Raw genomic sequence first — 23,413 nt, 5'->3', positions numbered from 1 at the left:
TAGCTTACCTAAGACTTCATCGCACGTGAACGTTTTTCATCATTTGGTGTAGGCCTATTTCTGCTTAATTTCTGCTTCAATTTCTGCAACACTATGGCCTGCATGCATCGCTTCCGCGTCATTACATATGCACGTCTTTGTGTTTCTCGCGTGTAATACAAGTATTTCCTGAAAACTTTGCGCAGCAATTTTGGGTTTGAATCAAGCTATGGATGTCTTGCACATAGTGGAGCAGAGTAGGCCTACACATGAGATTTGTCACCGTACCTGGATCTATCGTCTATTTTAATCAGTATCGTTGTTTGTCGCAATTAATAGCCTCAAGGGCCGGATTACATTATTATTTTGTCATACGTCGCGGGCCGGAATTGGGCAGGACGCGGGCCGGGTGTTTGAGACCCCTGTTTTATACCCTTCCTCCCCGCATTCTCATTCCTCTTCTTGCACTTTTGTAGCTATTGTATAGAGAACTTATTGTCAATGATTTGCCTATTGACCTGTCGCTAAACGCCACCCTTAGAACGCTGATGAGCCAATGACAGTCCAGCCTCAACGGGACTCGGACATCAGCTCGGACAACTCAATAGGAAACAACAGGGAGCAGGCATAAAATGACAAATTAATGGTTATTTATGGAGTTTATTAACTAAAAAAAAACCGACGGATAACCATGGTCAAACGTTTTGCATGGGGGACGTGTAATACTGATAGCCGGTACCCCGAGATGCTAGAAAACGGGGTAGGCCTATATTTTCATCAACAGTAGCCTATCTCTCGCGTTTGCAACAGCTCGACATAATGTAGGCTACTAAGCCAACAACGTGGGCACAGGTTCCCTGTTAAATCCCATGATAAAAATGCTCATTAACCAACTATATTCTTACAACATCAAATATTAACGTAACCTAACATATCTTAGTATCAATCTTCCACTAGCTAGCTAGCTAGCATTAACGTCAGTGTTTTTTGCAGGTGATTTGCACGGCTACTCGCCACAACTGCTTGTCACCTTGTATGTATTCTAAAGTTTTGAAAACACCCCTCCATAGCATAATTAAGTCACTTTTGATAGCTTCTGGAGGAAAGTAAATCCTTTTTCGACCAAAACGTCCTCAAAGCCTGCTTTCATATACTGTCAGCTGCCATTGTCCACAATGTATTTCTATTCAAGTCTGGTTTGTTTGTCCGAGTTTTCACACGGTAACAATGGGGGGCGGGGCTTAGCGACAGGTCCAGCCATGAACCTGGCAAACAGGTTTGAAAAGTATGCAGGTAGGAGTATCTATTGTGGAGGATAGATGTAACGCACACCAAGATGAGGTGCTGGCTACCGGTGTGTTAACTTAAGTAGGAGAAGGAAGGTGCATCTAGGAGTATCTATTTGTACAACTATTTTGCCAGTTTCTCTTTTTGGATCCTTAAAATACTGTATATCACTAACCTTAGATTTACACTGAGTTTGCTATTAAGTTTGCTATTAAGGAAGAATAAACAAGAATACATACAGACCAAATCCATTATTAATGATGCTTACATCAGACCATTTTAAGCACAAATAAAGACATTTTAATAGGTTAATGACTAACATTTGTTCCCATTTACATTTTACTGAGCTCCCTAGCCAGGAGATTAAAATTTCCGTCATGGACTAGTCAGCCACTACAATGACCCAATTCTCATGACAGATCCTGCCCATCCTGCTCAGTGATCATTACAGTCACCTGAGATAGGGATAGATAGACGGGGCGGGGCGGTTGGTTGGTTGTTGGCATCCAACCTCAGAACAATACAACCCTGAATGTCATTCAGGAGTAACAGCCAGAGCAAGTACCTCATAAGGGCACAGTTTGCAGTTGTTCTACACTTCCATCAAATGGTAAGGAAGCTTATATCATCTTATATGAAATGAGGTGGAAAAATGACTTGAATGCATTTGGGTTGGATTTTTTGCTCGTAACTTGACCTCACTATCATATTCTTCAACCTCCCTTGCAACAGCAAAAGAGACAAATTTCACTCTTATTACAAATAGGCAAGTTCATTTAAAACTAAATTAATGCTATAGAAACACCAGCCTGTGACATTTTCCTTCTTGCTCAACCATAGTAAGCAGTTCTAATAACTTATTTATGCGTTTCCTGTATTTGTTTTCCGAGCTGATCTCATGAACACACTTTTTTGGGAGGTTGGAATTTTTAAAGTCGACCGGCATGAACGCATTAAAAGTCCATAGTATGTCCATAAAAGTCATAAGAGGGTAATTCCGTGTCGAATCAGAAAAGGTTGTTGTGGCACCGTCTCAGATTTTGTTCAAAGGCCTGTAAAATATTTCGATTAAAATCCTATGTCTTCATATTATTTTTGGCCCTTGAAATCACTTGGTATCAACCATTATTTCTTTACAAACTATTTTATTAATGCTATTAAAGATTTTAAGGATTAAACAAGAGGTGGTGTTTTTCGGTCATTTTCATAGGATTAAAATGGTATGTGGGGAAACTAGTAGGCACTTGAAAATCTATGTGAAAGTAGCTCAGTATATGGGCATTTAGTGTACAAAGTGGCAATGTTGTACCACAGATAAATATATCAAATCAATCAAAATCATTGTTTCGCCTCAGTAACAAGAATAAAAACACATAGGTATACAATGTAATCAAGTAGATAATGTACTTCCAAACAGCATACAGGTTTGAAAGAAGAGGAAGTACATATGAATTTAAGGAAGCTTAAGGGAGATGGTAGAAGGAAGCATTTGCATGGTTTGCATATTGCAAATTAAACTGACAGTGACAGAATGACAGTGTCATGTCACTCTTATGTCGATACTGTCAAGCAAAGTGTTACCAAAGAATTAAACTGAGACAAAGTACACAATTCCTTTACTTAAAGATACACCTTGTCAAGTTGCTAAATCAGATTTTAACTTAAGTTGAAGTACGTATTTGCTATTTGCTTTTAAAAAAAATTTCCAAAAATAATTCAGTGGAAATGCATGGATTCCAGTTTCTTCCAGTAGCAGCAACTGGAATCCATGCATTTCCACGGAATTATTTTTGGAATCTGATCCCTTATCATACCTGTTCATTCTTACTCGTCGCTCGACTTATCGTGACTAAATTCAAGATGGCTGCAAACGCTAAACTTCATGAAGATAGATCGTCTTGTAAGTAAACTACCAGTGCTTTTTCAAAGTTCTCAATGTCTCGTTTTAAATGTCAGGGCCCTCGGAAGTCTACCAATGAAGTGTGGAGATACATTGAGCCTCGTAAATGGTGTAAAACAGTGATTTATTTGCATGGCTAGCCCGATGCCGAAGCACCATTGAAAAAGCTGTTGGTAGCATCGGCTAACTAGCGCCAGATTTTGGAGTGCAGGGGACAAGCCGAGATGGGCAATGAGACATACGTTCACACTCGGTATCATGTTTCAACACACTTTAGGTCAATATCACACCTGAATTCTCCTTTAATGGATGGAATTGCACAAATTCGGGCGTTTCTCCCCCAAGCAAATTTTTAGAATTCTGGCAGCTAATTGGACGTTTTTCACGCAATTTTAGACAGAAAGTTTAAGCTCAAAACAGTCAAGCTGCCCGCGTCTGGCTCATCCAAACCACACAGTGCATGCGTAGGCCTACGTGAAACAAACACTAACATGGAACTTGGACATCGCAATAAACGAGGATACCTATAAATAAATCTGCACTGATAAGCGGTTTAATTTACAAAAATCAATGTTGTTTGTGTAGGCTATCATCTACTACAACAAAGTATTCTAAGCAGCCCATCGGTGTTTCTCAAAGCTGCTGTAACAGCCTACTGGTTGTGCTTTAGGGTTCGAGTGGCACTCTCGTCTTACCTTGCTGATCCAGTAGGCCTAATAGATATCTTCACCTTTAGCTTCGTCTCGCCAAAACGTGTCATTTTCATAGCATGTAAGCCTTGTCTGCATTAAATTGTAATCTATACCAGGCACGAATGCGCTCGCTCTATGCATAAAAAGCCACTAAATTATGGGTGTGCTTATAGACAGGTCATCTGCTGGAAACATTAGGCCTATTTTTTGGTCAAAGTTTTCTCCATGGATTCCTGGTCAGAACCCCATTGGAACAGATTAAAACTTGGGGCATGTTGAATTTTGTCCAAAAATCCAATATGGCTGCCATATTCCAAAATGGCACATTTTTACACACTTTTTGCTATGCTATGGGGACATTTCCAGTAAAAACAGTGTCATTATAGCAAAAAACTGTCCTTTTCTATCAAATACATATTTACAGAGGTTAACTGATGATTTTAAAACCCTAAGTTTAAATCATTAAAAAAATTCTAATTTTGTCAGATATTTGTCAAATATCAGAAATCATCAAATTTCCTTCAAACAAAAACCTCTTACAGGTTAAATACAGTTCAAATAAATTGGGTACCTTAACTTAAACCGATTAGGTAACACTTTATTTTAATGTGTCGCTGTTACAGTGTACCTACCTAATTAGGTACAGTGGTACAACCTGTGTAACAACATGTACTATCAGGTACTATCATTGTACTTGCATTATGTATTTGTGGGTACCTACCTGTACATATAGTTGTTACATTGTAATACTGAGTGCTTTTACAAAACTTTGCCAATTTGCCTAAATTTTCATCAGAGGCAAAGAGCTGACCTGAGACCTGCTGGATGGGGTAAATCTGGTTATGATAGATTTGATATACAAAGCATTCTTAGCTCCAGTCAAGGCCTCATTGTCTTCAGTGTACATGTAACAGCTGTGCTGCTACAACCTTGTTACTCTTTGATACAATGGAATAAACCTATTAAGTGTACCAGTTAATTACTTACATGTGCATATGACATGTATGTTATGTCTTCGATGTCTTGGAACAGGTCTACTAATTCACTACAGTTGATATATGTATAGTACATATATCAACTGTGTTGGTACACACGTATTGCTCTTTGATACAGTGGCATAAACCCATTAAAATGAAGTGTACCAGTTAAGTACTTACAATTACATACAGTATTACATGTATGTTGTGTCATTGGTGTCTTGGAACATGTCTGCCATTACCCTACATACTGTAGTACATGTATCAACTGTGTTGGTACACATGTATTACTCTTTTGGTACAGTGGAATAAACCCATTAAAATAAAGTGTACCAGTTAAGTACTTACATCTACATATATACATCCTGTCAATGATGTTATGCATCCTGTCATTGATGTGTTGAAACGTGTCTGCTGTTACACCACACAGTACATGTGAATTAGTAGACCTGTTCCAAGACAAGACCTGTTCCAGTTTATTCCACTGTATCAAAGAGTAACAAGGTTGTAGCAGCACAGCTGTTACATGTACACTGAAGACAATGAGGCCTTGACTGGAGCTAAGCATGCTTTGTATATCAAATCGATCATGACCCGATTTACCCCATCCAGCAGGTCTCAGGTCAGCTCTTTGCCTCTGATGAAAATTTAGGCAAATTGGCAAAGTTTTGTAAAAGCACTCAGTATTACAATGTAACAACTATATGTAGGTACCCACAAATACATTATGCAAGTACAATGATAGTACATGTTGTTACACAGGTTGTACCACTGTACCTAATTAGGTAAGTACACTGTAACAGCGACACATTAAAATAAAGTGTTACCAAATGACGTAAATCCAGAGATGGAAATGATCTTAGTAACTACCAGTCTTTGCTATCATCTTTTCATTCACTGTTACACTAGCAAAAAAGACATTCAGAGCAAGATTGAGAATAGAAAACTTTTTTTCAACTTTCAAATCTCTTCTCAATCCTCCACCACTGCCATCAGCTACTTCACTGTCAGCAGATGACTTTGCATCATTTTCACTGAAGGTGACCGCTGCATTATAAATTGTTATAAATCCACAGTAACACACATCATCTAATGTTGTGATCCATTTGCTATTTATGGCCTCACTGACCTAAAACGGAAAGATTCTATTGGGGAAAGGTTCCAATGGGGGCTGGCATAGAAGCAAAGAGGGGGGGGGTGTGTTTGTGTGTGTATTTTAATGTACAGAAGCACATATAGTCCATCTGATCAATAAGTATGTGCCTGGACTCAATTTTATACACCTGACCATTTTTTCACCCATTCATTTCTAATCGCGGGTTATAACTCAAATTGTTATAAAAACATAAAAAATTGTTTTGTGTGTTCAGATGCCCTGCGTTAACAAAGTCAAGAAACCTCATGGTGAGAATAAGTTAACAATATTTTTTAGAGAAAAGAATTGTCAATCGGTCACATTTGACCGCAAACACAACAGGATAAGTGCTCAGTTTGATGAGCCCATAAAGAGAGCTTTGCCTGTGAATTGTTGGACTCTTTCTCTCCTTTTGAAGAGGATTCTCTACTGCTTCAGCAAAGTAATCCAACAACATGCCCTTTGGATCCTGTCCCATCTATTCTTCTGCCATCTATCACACCTGATGTTCTGCCAGCAGTCATGCATGTGTTTAATACTTCACTCAGTTCTGGAATAGTTCCTTCTTTTAAACAGGCAAGGGTTATGTCTTTGCTAAAAAAAAAGTACACTTCATACAGTTGATGAAGAACTACAGACCTGTCTCGCATCTTCCTTTCTTGTTGACTTTGGAGGAAGTGTTCTTCAAGCAAGTCTATGACTTCCTGTATCAGAACAAACTGCTAGACCGTATGCAGTCTGGTTTCAAGAGTGATCATTCTACTGAAATTGCTCTGTCTGTGACTGAAGCATTGAGAGTAGCTAATGTAACCTATTTAACCTATTTACATTTACTGTTTAACCTGCGTGGTTCAGCCCTGCACACACCCGGACTCAAACCCGTAAACAGCAGCACCTCAAATCAGGAGTCTGCTCAGTCATCAGTATTAATTCTACTAGACTTACCTGCAGCCTTTGATACTGTATACTATGACATTCTCCTTCCTACACTTTCAGTGTGTCTTGTATCAAAGTCTTAGCTAAGATTCTAACTGAGAGATGTTTCTATGTGTATGGCGTGCCAAGGAGAATCCACTCTGATCAGGGGTGCAGCTTTGAGGGAGGGCTGTTGAAGCACCTGTGTGACATCTACAGCATAACGAAGACTAGAACCACCATTTATCATCCAGAGGGTAACAGTCAATGTGAACGTTTCAACAGGACACTTCATGACTTGCTTTTTTACGAGCAAGATGTTTTTGGTGCTCTGCATGTTCTTAAATAACAATGATCATCAGTAGCCTAATATTCGACCATTATTTTGTGTAAATGGGCTATGCATTGGGTTAGACACCAGGGGCCATATTCACAAAGCCTTTTATCTTACCACTAGGAGTAGGCTACTCCTAAATAGCAATAAAAGATTTTAGCTATAGGAGTTTCTCTTATTAAGTTATTCACAAAGCTTTTCAGACCTAGGCTACTCTTAGGGTCCGTCCCATTTCTCCCCCCTTAAAACTTCCACTTGGTTTTGATTGCCCTCAACATTAAAGCCCCCTCGACAAGGGAAGTGGAGGTGAAGATCTTTCCCTATGAATTGGGACACCACTATATGCAAATTAGCGTAGCAAACGTGCTCACCTACGTCACGCGCAGCGCCGACGTGTCTACCGGTAGTACCCTGCTACTATTTTCATTCAGGAACATGCCCGTTCCAGCGGTCATTGTTGTGTGGGCTGTGCTGGTTTATCTACGTCTGGTTAATCAACAAAGATATACGTGTTCATGTGAATGCCAGAACACACACCTTAAATATTGACGAAACTACCCAGATCAGATATATAATTTTATTTGATGGGCAGACTCTCTCAAAGCACTCAGCAGATATCATGAACATCGACAGATAGCTTCGTGAGATATTTTCTAACATTAGTGTTCAACAGTCCATCAGGTGTGCATCAAACTAACATTTCAACAAAGTTCGAAATTTTAATATGCTTATTTGCGAAAATATATGAAAAATGTGGCTGACTCGGTGAGCTTGCACGGTATCCTGGGTAATTTCATCTCCCACTTCGTTTTAAGCCTGCATCGGTCCTGGCTATATTTTGAGGGTTGATTTTAAGGGGAAAATAGCACTTCCCCTTGCTCCCTAAAGTAATGGGACATTCTACTCAGGCCACTGACCAATTTCACCAAGTTACTGCCCCCAAAACCTCAAATATCTAGGACCACCAACTGGTCAAAATCCATCAATCTTTTAACAGCATTAATGCAAATAGCTCTGCAATGCTTTGATCTATCAAGCTCAAACTTGATCAGTGGATTAAGGCAAAAGGTAAGGCCCCACCCATCAATTTACAAAACTTTATCATGTGCACTGTAGCGCCACCAACAGACCAAGGTGAAAACTTTCCGAAAGCTTCACAGCTCTTGAATTTTGTCCGTTTCTCTCTAAATTTGCAGCTCTGCAGCTATATTTGGGGGCCAAGCAGTTGAGCAGGAGCTGTCATGGCAACTCAGTGTTGTTACATTAGATGCATACACATCTTTCCACCATCAGGACAGTGAACTGTCATACTCTTTACTCTTCCTTCCTTTTGGCATTTGCACTTGCACACACCCTATTACCTGCTACCCCTCTCATCACACTTACCCCAACCCCAACCCCCCCCCCCCCCACACACACACACACACTCACACTGATAAACCCCCTCCCCCATACACCACATAACCTCTCATACCTAGTTTAGTTTTGATACGTTTAAGATTTTCTGAGATATGAGCTCATTTCCATAACTCTAGCATCCCCATAGTGGTAACAAGTCAACATAATATTGTATGTACATCCTCAGGATTTGGTCCCTAGCTCTCACACCAAGTATTCATTAGCATACACAGCCCCATTCTCATCAATGGGACTGAGGTGGAGTGTGACACCAGCTTCGAGTATGATTCTACGTCTGCGTCACGACCCTGTATAACATCTGTGCTGTTCTTCTGAACATGGATAATGTAAGGCGCCAGTGTTGATATCACTTGTTGTTGTCTGTTTTGCAGCCATTTGTGTCATTGATTAAGGTAGCCTGGATGATTCCTGACTTTGCCTCTGTTACTGTATGAATATCTATGCTTTGCTGTACTTAAACCCTGTATGATTCTCATGGATTTCATGTTTCACTTTGGTATGTAATATTTTACCAACAGCATCCCGGTGACAACCAACCAACTAAGCCAGCAAAGACCAGCTAAAATCAGCTTCCAGCATAAGCTGGTTTATAGCTGGGGTTTTTTTTCAGCAAAGTAACAGAGTACGGAAAGAACAAACAGTAGCAATACATATATTACATTTTTAATAAATGAATAGAACTTCACAAAATGGAGTGGAGTTGGATTTGGAAAATAAAAGTGTAAGCAATCAGTATAATGTGGTGCAGTGAATAATTTCAATTTTAATTTCAACTTATATTTAATGTCACTTATAGAGCGCCAAAACATTACTCATGTCTCATGGCACTTAACAGAGTGTTAAACATTCAGAGAGTGCCCATGAGTAACAGGGAAGAGGAAAAACTCCCTAGAATTGGAGATACATATAGGAAGAAACCTCGAGTGGATACAAGTCTCAAGGGCCTGACCCATCTGCCTAGGGTCAGTTACAAGGCAGTAAGGTCTGTACTGTATACATAATAAATGAATAGGTTAGTTAGGTGTACAGAATAGAACACAACAACCTGAGATATGTTACAAAAAGGTAAGATGGTTACATAACCAGTATGATGTATGCATGAATCCTATTCAGTGTCAGAAAATTTAAATAGTCCAATGTAGGGCATGTATTGTCCATAGGGATTAGGAATTGTCATATGTCAAGTACTGGGTAGCTAGGCTGCACGGGCCAGGAATCCAGACAAGGGGACTGCAACAGGTAGGTGTTACGACCAGCTCGTTCCCAGACCGAAACATAAAGAGGGACACGGACAACAAGGTTCAAACCAAATATATTAATTTATTAAAGTAAAGCACAAGGTTACCAATAGCAAAATGTCTAGGGGGAAATGAATGAGAGTGGTGGCGTGCGTGTATGAGTGTATGGATGTATGGATGCAAAGAAGCTAGTGAAGTGGGCCTAAAGACAAAGAAAGAGAAAGAGAGGTAGAGTTAGAAATGAGGGGAGAGAGCAAAGTGCAAGTGTGAGAGAATCAAAGTGAGTGCCTGCAAGAAGTAAGAAAAATGCCTAATCAGAAAGATAGGGAACCCCTTATAGCCCCACCCTAACCATAAGTGTAATCAATGAGGGTATTAGCCCAACCAGGCCCAGCACATCCCATGCACTGACAGGAGAAGGCCTGAAGGGGCACAGGGTCATCATATAGGGCAGTCATAGGGATGGGACTTCAGGTGCGATGAGGGCCAAACACAAGGATGGCTAATGACTGGTGAGGTGAGGTATAGTAGGTATTACTATAAGTCATGATCGTTAGTATAATAAGTATATCAATGGTATTATATAGTGTTATACTATAGAGACAAAAGGCAAGAGAGGGAGAAGGAGAGAAGAGGGAGTTGAATGGCAAGACAAAGACAAGAGGTAAGAGGGGGAGTTGAGAGATAGAAAGAAGCAGAGTTGTACGGCGTGACACATGAAAAGTCCATGACAGCGCTATGCTATGGCAGCATACCTAAGGCATGGTGAAGGGTAGTCAGCACCAGCGCAGGTATGGTCATTTGCCACCATGACACACATGACTAGGGTGCCAGTCACATGAGGACACAGCAGAGGTGGTCCATTCCAATAAAAACCCTGAGGTGGGTGAAGTTCCACACTACACCATACCTAACTATGGGAGGCACTAAAGATGTATGTGTTAAGTCTAGACTTGAAAATAGGGAGGGTGTCTGCTAATCAAATTGATGGAGAGAGTTAATTACAGAGGAGGGGTGCGCTGTAGCAGAAAGCTCTGCCTCTACTGTTGGGATTACAAGAAGTCCAGTATTCTGTGATCGTAGCAGTCTAGGTGGGTAATATGGTACTAAAAGATCTTTAATATAGGTGCCCAGCCATTTATGGCTTTGTATGTTACAAGTAATATTTTTAAGTCAATGAGACTTTTAACAGGTAGCCAGTGTAAAGATGCTAGGATGGGGGAAATGTGTTCATATTTTTTGGTCCTAGTGAGTGTGCGAGCAGCTGCATTTTGTTTAAGCTGTAAGTTCCTTAGACCGGTATTATTGCAGCCAGTGTATAGAGCATTGCAATAGTCTATCCTTGAAGTGACAAAACTGTGGATTCATTTTTCAGTGTCTGGTAAGGATAAGGACTTCCTTATCTTTGAAATGTTCCTTAAGTGGTAAAATGACGTTTTGGTGATTATTTATTGATAGGTCCTGGTCAATTATAACTGCTAGATTTTTAGCACTTGTGGATGAGGTCAGTGGAAGATCACTATATGTAGCCTGTGATGAGGATAGGATATGGTCTACGAATATGACAGTGGTCCAGTCAAATCTTTTACTGTCTATGGTCAAATCCCAGCCGAGCTATAACTGTAGCTCGACTTACCTGTGCATGTAAACATACTGACTGACAAAAAATCAGAATGAGTAATTATAACAGACGAGTAGCCCTGTGGACACACAATATTGTTGGAAAATTTAGATGTGTGAAACACTATTTGACTCAAATGGTATCATTAGAAATAATTTGTTATAAAAATAAAGACTAAAATGTGTTGACTAAAACTGACTAAGACTAAGATACCTTTAGTTTCCTTTTGACTAAAACTAGACTAAAATGACGAGACTTTTAGTCGACTAAAACTTGACTGACAAAAATGATATTTGAATGACTAAATATGGGAAAACATATAAACACAGTGGGTGCCTTGCAGCTTCGATGCTTGGCCCCCAATAATAGGAAAATGTACAAACACAATAGGTACCTACACTGCTTGGTCCCGAATAATAAGAAAGCGTAAATATACAATTGGGCTTTGCTACTGGCCCAAATAAGAAAAGGTAGAAACAGTAATGATGCTTCACAGCTTCACTGCTTGCCCCCCCATCAGAATAATAGCTTGTGGATTTTGAAATTATTGGAAGGAATTGCTCATGGGGGATGTCATTGGAAGAGGACACACTCAACTATTCATATAGGGTGGAATTGTTTGCAACAAATCAGTCTTGACCAATAGGGACCAATTTTAGTGTATAAAAACTGCAATGAGAGAAATAGGCCATGGGAGTTCTAATCGGAAAAAAAAGCCATTTTATGCGATGGGGGTTTCACATGGGGGTTGTCATTGGAATGTGTGTAGCTGTTCAAGTGCTGAAATTCTGCAATTTCACAAATACATATTATATGTTCTAAGAGGTGGAAAGGTCACATTTCCACGAAAGAATTTCACAAGTGAGGTGTCATTGTGGGATGTCTGTCGCTGTTCAAGTGCTGAAATTTTGCAATTTCACAAATACATACTATATATTCAAAGGGCAAAATATGCCATTTTCCACCATAGAATTTCACAAGTGGGGTGTCATTGGAAAGAGGAGAGAGTGTAGTTATAGAATGTGTTGAAAAATCCGATGCAAAATGACATGTAGGCCGTAGGGTAGGCCGTAGGGTAGGCCGTAGGGTAACCCCCCCCCCCCCCCCCCCCCCCCCACACACACACACACACACTGCAATATGTACAAAATTATTTAATAGAAAACATAACACAACATGTATCAATAGATCCAGCACAGAAAGTAAAGAAAAAAATACATAATCTGCCACCCTCTACATACCCCCCCCCCCCTTCTAAATTACCAAATTATTTAATAGAACACAAAAGGCAACATTTATCAAAACATTCAGCAATGGAGTCAACAGAAAAAAGATATACAGGCGTTTGAACGTCTGTGAACAATGCCTGTTCATCTGCAACAGGCACATGCCTGTGTTATCGCGGATTTGCGGTCAACACTGGCCCCTTGTGGTAGAAAATTGCAATATTTAAGGTGGAATGGAAAATTAACTCCCCCGCGATCTGAAAGTGGTGCTAACTTCAGCCTCGTGTGATAACAGAACTTAACAGGAAGGCATTTGGCTGAGCAACGGAGGTTAATATGCTCTATATTTTGTCCAAATGATGTCTGTCTATCATCGTTGCACTCGGAGAAAACCAGAATGTTTAATTTGTCCTGCGTTTCTTCTACGGGATTCACTCGCAGTTAACCAAATGTTTCTTTATTAGGGCAGGGCAGGCATATTTCTGGCTATTAAATTATTTCTAAACCAGTCTGCTAAAGTCTGTAGTGAAGTCTATGTAGGGTTTTCCAGGCTCCATTTCTTTTTACGAGACACCCTGCTCACTTGAGCCATCTACCGGTTGTTTGGGTTGTTGCAGCGTCTCACTGGGAAAATACAAATTAAAGTCGCGTGATACCGCGTGATCCCACGCACGGATCACAAGTGAAGCTGGCCAAGTCGAAGCACTGCCCACTGTACCTTATATTCTTTTGTTTGTTAATTTTGCCTACTGTTCCTCAACTACCCATGCCTATGACAACTAGTGGTGTACTGTGTTGCCTGTACTATTATAGATTATTTCCAAGACAAATTTATCTTAAGGTAGACAATAGAATGACATGGCAGAAAAAGGAAAGCATCAAGAAAAGCAAAGATTAAGAAATTGTTTTTTTCATAGGCAACAAGGGTGGAGGTATTTTTACACTTTTCAGACACTCAAAGTTTGAAAACTATGGATATTGTTTTAGAACCAACAACCAACAATCTACATTATCTGGGGGTTTTGTGTGCAAAAAGTGGAATTAATTGTCCAAAAATTTGAAGAAAATGTGAAAATCACTTTTCGGACTAGATATAATCGCTTATTTTAAAACATACAGATAAAAACACTGAAGATGGATCGTGAAAATTTGAAGACAAAAAATCTTGTTCCTTAGACTCTATATTAGCAAAATATGCAAAGAATCCATTTTTACATGAAAATCCAGCGGGAGCCTATTTTCCAAACACAGCGCACTGTACTAAGAGCGGCTCTGGTTCTTCACTGGCTAACTTGATGTGATTGGCTAGATGACCGTTCAATCAAATCAACAGACCTATTTGTGTCTCTCTGTGTGTGCGTTATATATATTATATTTTATATATGATATATATAATATATCATATTTTACTTTCATTTGAATCTGACAAAAAGTGTGGGGGATAGAATCGTGTTCCATCAAAAGTGTGTACGTTATAACACCCACATCCCCCACGCTTGCTACGCGCCTGGTCCCCAACCACTCACTGCGGTCATCTGATGAGCATCTGTTGTGTCGACCAACCATAACCACTAGATCAAATTCAAGACTCTTTTTCTCAGTGGTTCCTCTGGGTGAAATAAGTAGCCCAGTGCTCTCCTTCCTGTAATAGTTTAGGCCCCAAAATCCCCCATTTTGGGGATATTATTGAATTTATATTGAGTTTTTGGGAAAATGTCTAAATGCCATATGTTTTAATCTGTTTAAGTTAAGGTACCCAATTTATTTGACATGTATTTAACCTGTAAGAGGTTTATGTTTGAAGGAAATTTGATGATTTCTGATATTTGACAAATATCTGACAAAATTATATTTTTTTAATCAGTTAATTAGTCATCAGTTAACCTCTGTAAATATGTATTTAATAGAAAATGACAGTTGTTTGCTAAAATGACACTGTTTTTACCGGAAATGTCCGCATAGCATAGCAAAAAGTGTGTAAAAATGTGCCATTTTGGAATACGGCGGCCATATTGGATTTTTGAACAAAATTCAACATGCCCCAAGTTTTAATCTGTTCCAATAGGGGTTCTGACCAGGAATCCATGGAGAAAACTTTGACCAAAAAATAGGCCTAATGTTTCCAGCAGATGACCTGTCTATATTACTGCGCTACACTCAAAACTTAATTTTAGTGTCTCTACCTCTCAAAAGTTAGAAAAAGATAAGCAGATTTCATGTTTATGGGTTGTTGAAGTGTGGACTAACTCCTAAATTGCGTTCGAGAAACCGCTAACCAGCTAAAATGACATCCTGACATGACGAATAGCCTAGTCTTGAGGTTACGAAATGTTTCGACGTGATAGCTTGCCCTCACTCACTGACCGTGTCAGTGTAGAGCTGACGGTAGGCGGCATTTGTACAGGCAGCTACAGACATGTACCGTTTTTGACGTGATTGAGCGGGTCGCACAAATTTGCATATGATTAGGGAAGTGAGGCCTGCATTTCTAATGTGTCCAGTGCCCCTTACTGGTCCTGTGCCCCTGGGCAAATACCCAGTTGCCCTAATGGTTAATCCGGCCTTTAAAGGTTGGATTTTTCTCATTTTTTAAAAGGTGCTCTAAGCGATGCCACACGTTTTTTAGGCTAAAACATTTTATGTCACTTACTGCAAACATCACCTAACCAACTGCTAGCTGTCTGTGTCCTGAATATACTGTAAAAAATGTGATTTCTGTGGACAGCACAGGCTCCAAAAACGGCAACAAAAACAACCTTGAGTTTGAGCAGCACAGGAGGGAGGGGAAGGAAGTAGCGAGCTAGCTCTGTTTTGTTTGAAAGTCAACAGAAGTGACGTTACCCAGCATCGCTTAGAGCCCCTTTAATTAAGGCATTAAGATCCATTTCCAAAAGATGATTCCTCTTTTTAGTCAACTTTAGCAAGGGGCTGAATACTTTTAATAGGCAGTGTACATCCTTTGGTCAGTCATAGGACTTCATCAGACCTTTAGTTCCTTAAATCCAACAAAAACATTTGACCTATATGTTCATAACTTTGCAACTGTTCAAATGGATGCAACAATATAATGAGTGAGAGTGGTCTGAGGAGGAAGGGAGATTAGAGAAAGTTTTTCCAACTGCTGAGTGGTATTGTAATATGATTGAGCATCCAGTCTTGTTTGATATTTTTTTTTAATTTGTGCTTCTTTGTTGTTTTGTTTTACAGCAAAAACAATCAGAAAACAAATATGCTGGACTTCTGTAGCCACAGATGTACACTGCTGGCAGCCTTCCTTGTCTGTCTCACGTTTTTTGTCAGTTTTTGGCTTATCCAGTGGCCTTCACTGTTAAATGGCCTTCACTGTAAAATGAAAATGACCTCAAGAATTGAAACTGAAGTCATTAACATGAATATTAATGCCAAAAATACAACTGTTTTAGTGTGGTACTGGCCTTTTGGAAAGAAATCTAGTGTGGATGACAATGTGTGTTGGGAGAGGTTTGGCATACCAAACTGCAAGTTGGTGGACGATCGGTCCATGTTCTCTCAAGCAGATTTTGTGGTTTTCCACAACCGTGAGCTAATTCAAGGTCAACAAAGACTGCCCGTGGACCAGACCCGACCACAGAGGCAGAAGTGGGTATGGTTCTCACTGGAAAGTCCAGCACATAATGGTAATGTGAAGCCCTTTGATGGGCACTTTAATTGCACCATGTCTTACCGCCTTGATGCAGATGTTTATACACCATATGGCAGTATGGTACCCCAGGACTTCGGTACTGGATTGACAGTTGAGGATTTCATACCAAAGAACAAGTCATCTATGGCTTGTTGGGTTGTGAGCAATTATGCAGCCCACCATAAGAGAACTGCTGTTTACAACAGACTGAAAACAATTATACCAGTGAATGTGTATGGTGGAGCAGTGAATAAGCGCCTTGATGGTAATGTTCTGTTACCCACAATCTCTCGCTGCTACTTCTACCTGTCTTTTGAGAACTCCATTTTCAAAGACTACATCACAGAGAAGTTGTGGTACAATGGCTTCATGGGTGGAGCAGTGCCTGTAGTTTTAGGTCCACCACGGGAACAGTATGAGGCGGTGGCACCAAAAGACTCCTTCATCCATGTGGACGACTTCCCTTCATTAGAGGAGCTTGGAAAGTTCCTGAAGAGTCTGGCGGAGGATAAGGAACGCTATGCCTCATACTTCAACTGGAAACTGAACTATACGGTAAAGCGATTTGGCGATTGGAGGGAGGAATTTTGTAAAATTTGCCCCAAAGTCAGTAGCTTACAAAAGCATAAGGTCTATGAGGACTTCCATAATTGGGAATGGCAATAAAATCAGAGGAATCAAAACACCAACAAAAAGTCATTGTCTGTGACCTGCACCTTTTTTCTTCTCTTTACACAAAGTCTATACAAGGTCAAGGTGACTTTATTGTCTCCAAGGGGCAATTATTTGCACAGCCAGCAGACAGACATAAGGACAAGACACACAACAATACATAAAAATACCCACAGCATCTAAAACACAATAATAAAAATAAATATAGTTAAAACAGTTTTGGCAGACTGTTTAAAATGGAAATGGAAGTCGGGATAAAAGAGTTTCTGAGTCTATTGGACCTGCATCTGGGCATGGAGTACCTACGGCCTGAGGGGCGTAGCTTAAACTGGCAGGACGGCTAGGGTCAGCTGGAATGGATTGGGCCTTCTGTGACATATTCAGATCATGCTGTTGCATTTGTATGTATTTCAGAAATCGAATTAACTTAGAGGGTACCATGTGTTCAGATACAGCCTTCATACACATAACTACTTACACTGTCTTCTAAAACTGATAGTTCCGGTCCTTGATTGTGATTGGCTGAATCACGTTCGATGCCGTTGTAAAATCCAGCACAAACATACACCTTGACCGCATTCCGTTCTATAGTACTGCACTACCATAACTTGATACAAAAGTTAAAGTAACTGCGTCTAGACGTTGCTTGGCAACCATTCAGCTAGAGGAAATATATTTCTTGGCGGAAGAATGATTATCTATGAATAAATCGTTACATTTCGTGCTTTGCCTTTACTTTATGAAACTTTGCCAGCTATTTATAGCAACAGTTTTAGAAAAGCAATAAGCCACTCGAGTCCGTAGGTTTCGCTGATTCTACAACAGCTAAGGGGAGTTTTAGGCCTCTCCATAAGTCAAATTATGTCTGATAATTTGTGACACAATTGATCATGGAACTGCAGACCGAAAGAAATACTAGACATACTTGCTAATTTGGTGTTATCAAACATACACGCATAAAATTAGATGGTAGTGGTATAAGCACTCATTCAATGGGTGTGCATGTATGCGCGAGAGAAACTGAAACTGCTCAAGCTACACAGACAGTGGTAGGCAAAGACATAATGATATACAACAAAGTGGATTCCTAAAACTGTCCGTAAAAAAACAGCATAGAGACTGGATAATCCACTGTGCAGCATTAAGCATAGTATTTAGCTAGAATACGAGCTCAAAGATAGCCTTATCATTCTTCCTGTTTAATAAAGATTTCCAGGCCACAGGCCACCCCCAGAATCCAGTAGGCCACCCCAAGTGCCACCCCACCAGCCAGAGGCGTATCAAGCTTTTTAAAAGTGTGGGGGTTGTGGGATAGGAAAATGAAACAATCTGGCCAAATTATAAATAACTCCCTACAGGTATTTTCTGAGAGGGGTGCGGACTATATTGGTGTCCGGGAGTTTCCCCGAAAATGTTTTGAAATTCTGATTGCTAAACACACATTTTCATGCAGTTTGGGAGGGACAGAAGAAGCAGCGCCCCTATGTGTGGCTCATGTGACATGTAGGCCTACATGATCTACCTGCTATCACTTCACTATATGGAGACATATCGGATATCTCATGTTATAAATCAAGAAATCATTTCAGAAATTATGTTTTGTGCATATGGGTTAGCAGGCTACAATAAATTGCCTAACAGACAGCCTAATTTCGAGGTATCACTAATACCTATTAAATAAATATAAAGGACACAGAATAGTGACAGAACTGTAAGCTCAAATTCAAAAACGTTTGAAGTCTACCCAAACACATGCAAAGGGAATATAAATAAATTGTGTTGCATATAGCCAGCTTAATTAATGTAAATTTAAAGATTATGATTAGCAGTTTCTATGCTTTTTCCATTGATAGTTACAGGAAGCCACGTTGTTGTTTAAACTATTGTTGCTTTTAGCCCACACCAGTTTCACTTGCTACAGGGACGCACACATTGCATGAGCGCTCAAACGTTCTATTTGAGTTCTACATGCTGGAAAGGAATGGAACGCAATGTAATTAAGCTGTTCAGATCTTTTCCAAGCGTCTTGGAGACGTAGGCCTATCAATTGTCTCTCTACACATGTAGTGTATACATGTTAAAATGTTCTTGTGGCTTGATGTACATAGGCCAAACAAAAAGAAATTTGAAGTTAAGAATTGCTGAACACAAAGCTTCCATTAGAAATAACAATATGGATTACGCTATTGCTAGACATTACAAGGACAGAAAGGTTCAGCCACTACATTGAGATTCATTGGCATCGAGAGGGTTGAACCTAATGTAAGAGGTGGTGATTTGATAAAACAATTGCTAAAAAAGGGAGGTTTACTGGATTCACAAATTGAATACAGTCAAACCATATGGACTTAATGAAAAACAAGACTTGAGTGTTTTTTTGTGAACAGAATAACTGGCTTGTAAAAATGATTTTGTATATTCAAACTAATAGTGGTAACATATATATTGTCTTATGCACATCTTGATATTGTGGTAATTAATTAACTATTAGAGGTGTTGATAAACCGATGAACTTTTGATGTTGTTTTTAGATAGATAGATAGATAGATACTTTATTGATCCCCAAGGGGAAATTCAGGGGGTCTCAGTAGCATACAGACACCACACACACAACATGCACTTACAGCAGAAATGGTAAATATAAGTTTAAGTATAAACATATAACCAAACTCCACTATACAATAGAGACAGTAGGAGAACTGTCTGAACTTATGAACAAAATTATTAGGTGGATTTTATGAATTGATGAATTACTGATGTTATTTGACTGACGCTGTTAATGAACTAAATGATTAGGTGTTTATGAATTGATGAATTACGGGTGACACACAACATATGAACAATTTCTTAGAGGTGTTGTTTTATGAACTACTGATGTTGTATGTGAATGTATGAATTAATTCTGTGTTGTTTATGAAGTATATTGATGTTGTTAATGAACTATGAACTATTTGATATGTAGCTTAAATATCACCCAACAAGGTCATGTGACATTACCTGATTTATTCACCTGTGGAAAAGAAGGGAGGATGGTACAGAGCGAACCTGATGAAGCGCTAGGCGAAACTCGTTGTTCGTTCAAAAAATAAAAATTAAGCTAATAGTGATCAGTGTGCGGTGATTCTTGATCTTTCACTCTTGGATTATAATAATAAATGTGTTTGTTTGTGTGTGTGTGTGTGTGTGTGCTTGTGCATGTGCGTGCGTACGTACGCCTACATGTCTACTGTGTGTGTGTGTGTGTGTATGCATGTGTGTGTTTATGTGTGTGTGCGTGTGTGTGCCTGCATTAAGTCGGCAAACCAGTTTCCTGTTAATTGACATGGTCAACAAGCACCTGATAATGAGTGCCGTCACTGAAATGAGCTTCATTTATGCCTATCTTCTCTGTTATTTACCATACAAAAGCTGTGATGTGTTTTCTGACATTCAAATGTTCAAATAAAAACTGAATCTAAATATTTTCTCCATTTGCCTATTGGTGTATGATACTTACACAAGGAAAACTTTGCCCTGAGAAGTCCACACCCATATAATTGCTTTCTAAGACAAAAGCCATGTGGTTTCATCGGAAAGGTGTTCCCTCTCCGTCTCCATTAAACATCTCCACTTGTGAGGGGGCAATCCTGGAGCAAGTCTCCATTTACAAATCCTTGGGCATCTGGTTAGACACTACTCTATGGTTTTCACATCACATCTCCCGGTTACAGTCTAAGGTGCGGGCCAAACTCAGTTTCCTTTATCGCCATCGCCACGCCTTCACTCCCTCCTCTAAACTCACACTTATCAAAATGACTATTCTCCCCACACTTGATTTCGGTGATACTATCTATAGAACTGCATGTACAGTAAGGGTACTCTCGCCAAACTGGACACACTCTATCACTCTGCTGTCCGTTTTGCTACAAATGCCCCCCTCAACACCCACCACTGCAGTCTTTACTCTCTGGTAAATTGGCCATCACATAATTTTTTACATTTTTATGTATTCATAATTGTTATTTTTTTATATTCTGTGCTGTTTTAATCTACTGTTGTTTCTCTATTCTTTCTCACTGCCCCTTTCCCCTTATCTTCAAAGAAGCTTGTGCTTCTTGTCAGGCCATCACTGTAAATAAGAACTTGTTCTTAATGATCTGCTTAGTTAAATAAAGGTAAAATAAAAAATAGAGTCAATGAGAGTAATGCAATGAAACCATTGTAAAGAAGTCCTTTGATGTGTATGGTTTAGCTGAAAACCTTTTGTGAAACTTTGCAATGAAAACATTGACAGCTTTAGTCATGCCATGTGCACAAACAACTATAGCCTATGTAATGTTGTCCCCTTTGATCAGCATTTGGTAGGAACAAATCTTATCAAGCAGGAAAATGATGCTCAGTGGAAACTGGTTTTGCGAGGAAACGGAACAGTTTGGCAATCATGTCAAATAGAAAGCTAAGTCACCTATCATTAAGTCACATGATCAACCGTTAATAATTGATTATAGTTGAAGAATTATATGGTTTAACACAATGCCAGTTCATCTGTCTGACCTGCTACAGTCAGGCTCATAAGTCCCATGAGGGAGTGTGAGGCAACCTTTGTGCAGGGATGGGCAGTAGAAACTGACTTTGAAGAACCTGACTTTGTATTTTGTATCAGAATAGGTATTTTTATAATTAAATTTAAATTAAATTAAAAATACTGCCAAATTTTAAAAGCAATCACATACTTGGTGATGTGATGACATCAATAAATGACAATGAATGTAGACTGGTGCTGATTTAGTCATTTGCCCAGACTTGTTTTTGTGATTAGAATATTAAGATTCAGGAAGATGATCCAGTTCAAGATGAGTAACGTGTAGGTTGCTCACAAACAGAGTGTGAATTACCCCACTATAATTGGGGGGTACTGCTCCTTCACTTCTTCTATGACCATCATGGTCCACTACCATATCAATCCCCACCGTGATCACCAAGTGCAACATGTGTTGTGCAACACACACAAGGTCTAAACATGCGACAAACTGATAATCAGTAGGCTACAGAATATCTCATCGTTCTTATATATCCTGTCGTATCCCTGCAGCCTGCTCACGGCATTCATCCTGTGCCTCTCCTGTCTGCTGAGCACCCCTTTCCGTAACACATATGAACAGTGTATAAAACCTAACTGCACCTACACTTTTAATGTAATTGTTTGTAGATCTTAGTGTTAATATTTCATGCTTACTCTTTTAGCATTAAAATGTCTGTGCGCCATTTCCTTCTCCTCATAGTGTCTCTTTGAATAAAATAAAATCCTAGTTTCATTAAGATAGTATCAGGGTTCTCAGATGAAACTACATTTATCAAGCTAAAAATATGAAATAATAGAATGTAAAAACAATACCAACCAATTAAAAACATTCAAATACTAGCATACTATTTAGCCTAGGCTACTTGGGCCTTTTTATGTTTCCACAGGTTTCACTGATGTTATGTAGCCTAGGCTTAGCTACATCAGACCCTCTTGTGCATACCGGTAATATAAAAACACAGGATCTGTGCCAAACTAATTTCAAAAGGGCACAATAATTTATTCAAAATAAAATGAGAATAATCACATAGGCTATGGAGTTCATCTCCTTGGAAATGACAATTGATTTTACCTAACCACAATGAAAGGTCCACTTTACTAGCCTCAGTGGGTAAGTAGCCAGTAATTCAATGTATGAAGACGCTAGCTCTACCACCGGTACGCTCAAGCCAATCCAAACTTTTCTCATCTGTTGTTCCTCGTTGGTGGAACACACTGCCAGTTCCTATAAGGGCAGGGACATCCTTTTCCACTTTCAAAAAACTCCTGAAGACCCAGCTCTTTAGAGAACATCTACTCTCATAGCAACACTTACAACAAGTCTTACTGATCCTAGCACTCACCAGCCGTTTTAAACTGACAAGTAACTGTTAAAAACAGCACTCACCGACGCACTTATTCTTACTGTACTCTAATGTTTTTTAGAGTACAGTAAGAATAAAAAAAATTGTCCTAAAATTGTGAGAATTGTTCTAAAACTTACTGTTTACCATGTTGTTAGTCGCTTTGGTTAAAAAGCGTCAGCCAAATGTAATGTAATGTAATGTAATAAATGAAGGTTGTAAAATAACACATTTTCAACAAGCTAGACGTCAGCTAGCAATTTACATTTACCCTTGCACGTCAGCAGCAAACCGAATTTAGCCTACTGGAGGAATTTACCTAGCGTTTTGTCATTCAATGTTGACACTTGCTTGTGAAGTTGAAGTCGTTCTCTTTCTCAGTTGCTTCTAGCGCCACGGTGGTTAAAAATGGTACGGTCCACAATAGGGGTGTCTGAAATAGCTTTACATTAA

The 23,413-nt window shown here is 39.4% G+C and overlaps 1 protein-coding gene and 1 long non-coding RNA gene across 2 annotated transcripts; one reads left to right on the top strand and one right to left on the bottom strand.

Moving 5' to 3' along the window:
* Window positions 1–1,762: 1,762 nt before the first annotated feature.
* Window positions 1,763–17,093, top strand: LOC121695431 (alpha-(1,3)-fucosyltransferase 7-like). Its single transcript, XM_042076273.1, has 2 exons — window positions 1,763–1,876; window positions 15,931–17,093. Exon 2 carries the CDS (start codon window positions 15,953–15,955, stop codon window positions 17,048–17,050), a length of 1,098 nt encoding a protein of 365 aa, XP_041932207.1. The 5' UTR covers window positions 1,763–1,876; window positions 15,931–15,952; the 3' UTR covers window positions 17,051–17,093.
* On the bottom strand, window positions 15,360–20,322 carry LOC121695768. The gene is made up of 3 exons (XR_006026158.1): window positions 20,284–20,322; window positions 19,887–20,244; window positions 15,360–15,372 (listed from the first exon to the last, which is right to left on the bottom strand). It is a non-coding gene; the product is annotated as an uncharacterized LOC121695768 (long non-coding RNA).
* Between the last annotated feature and the right edge of the window lie 3,091 nt (window positions 20,323–23,413).

This window comes from Alosa sapidissima, chromosome 2 (assembly GCF_018492685.1).
Source record: "Alosa sapidissima isolate fAloSap1 chromosome 2, fAloSap1.pri, whole genome shotgun sequence".
NCBI classification, from domain to species: Eukaryota; Metazoa; Chordata; class Actinopteri; order Clupeiformes; family Clupeidae; genus Alosa; species Alosa sapidissima.
The sequence above is the reverse complement of the archived record's forward strand: the minus strand, read 5'-3'. Positions and strand labels throughout refer to the sequence as shown.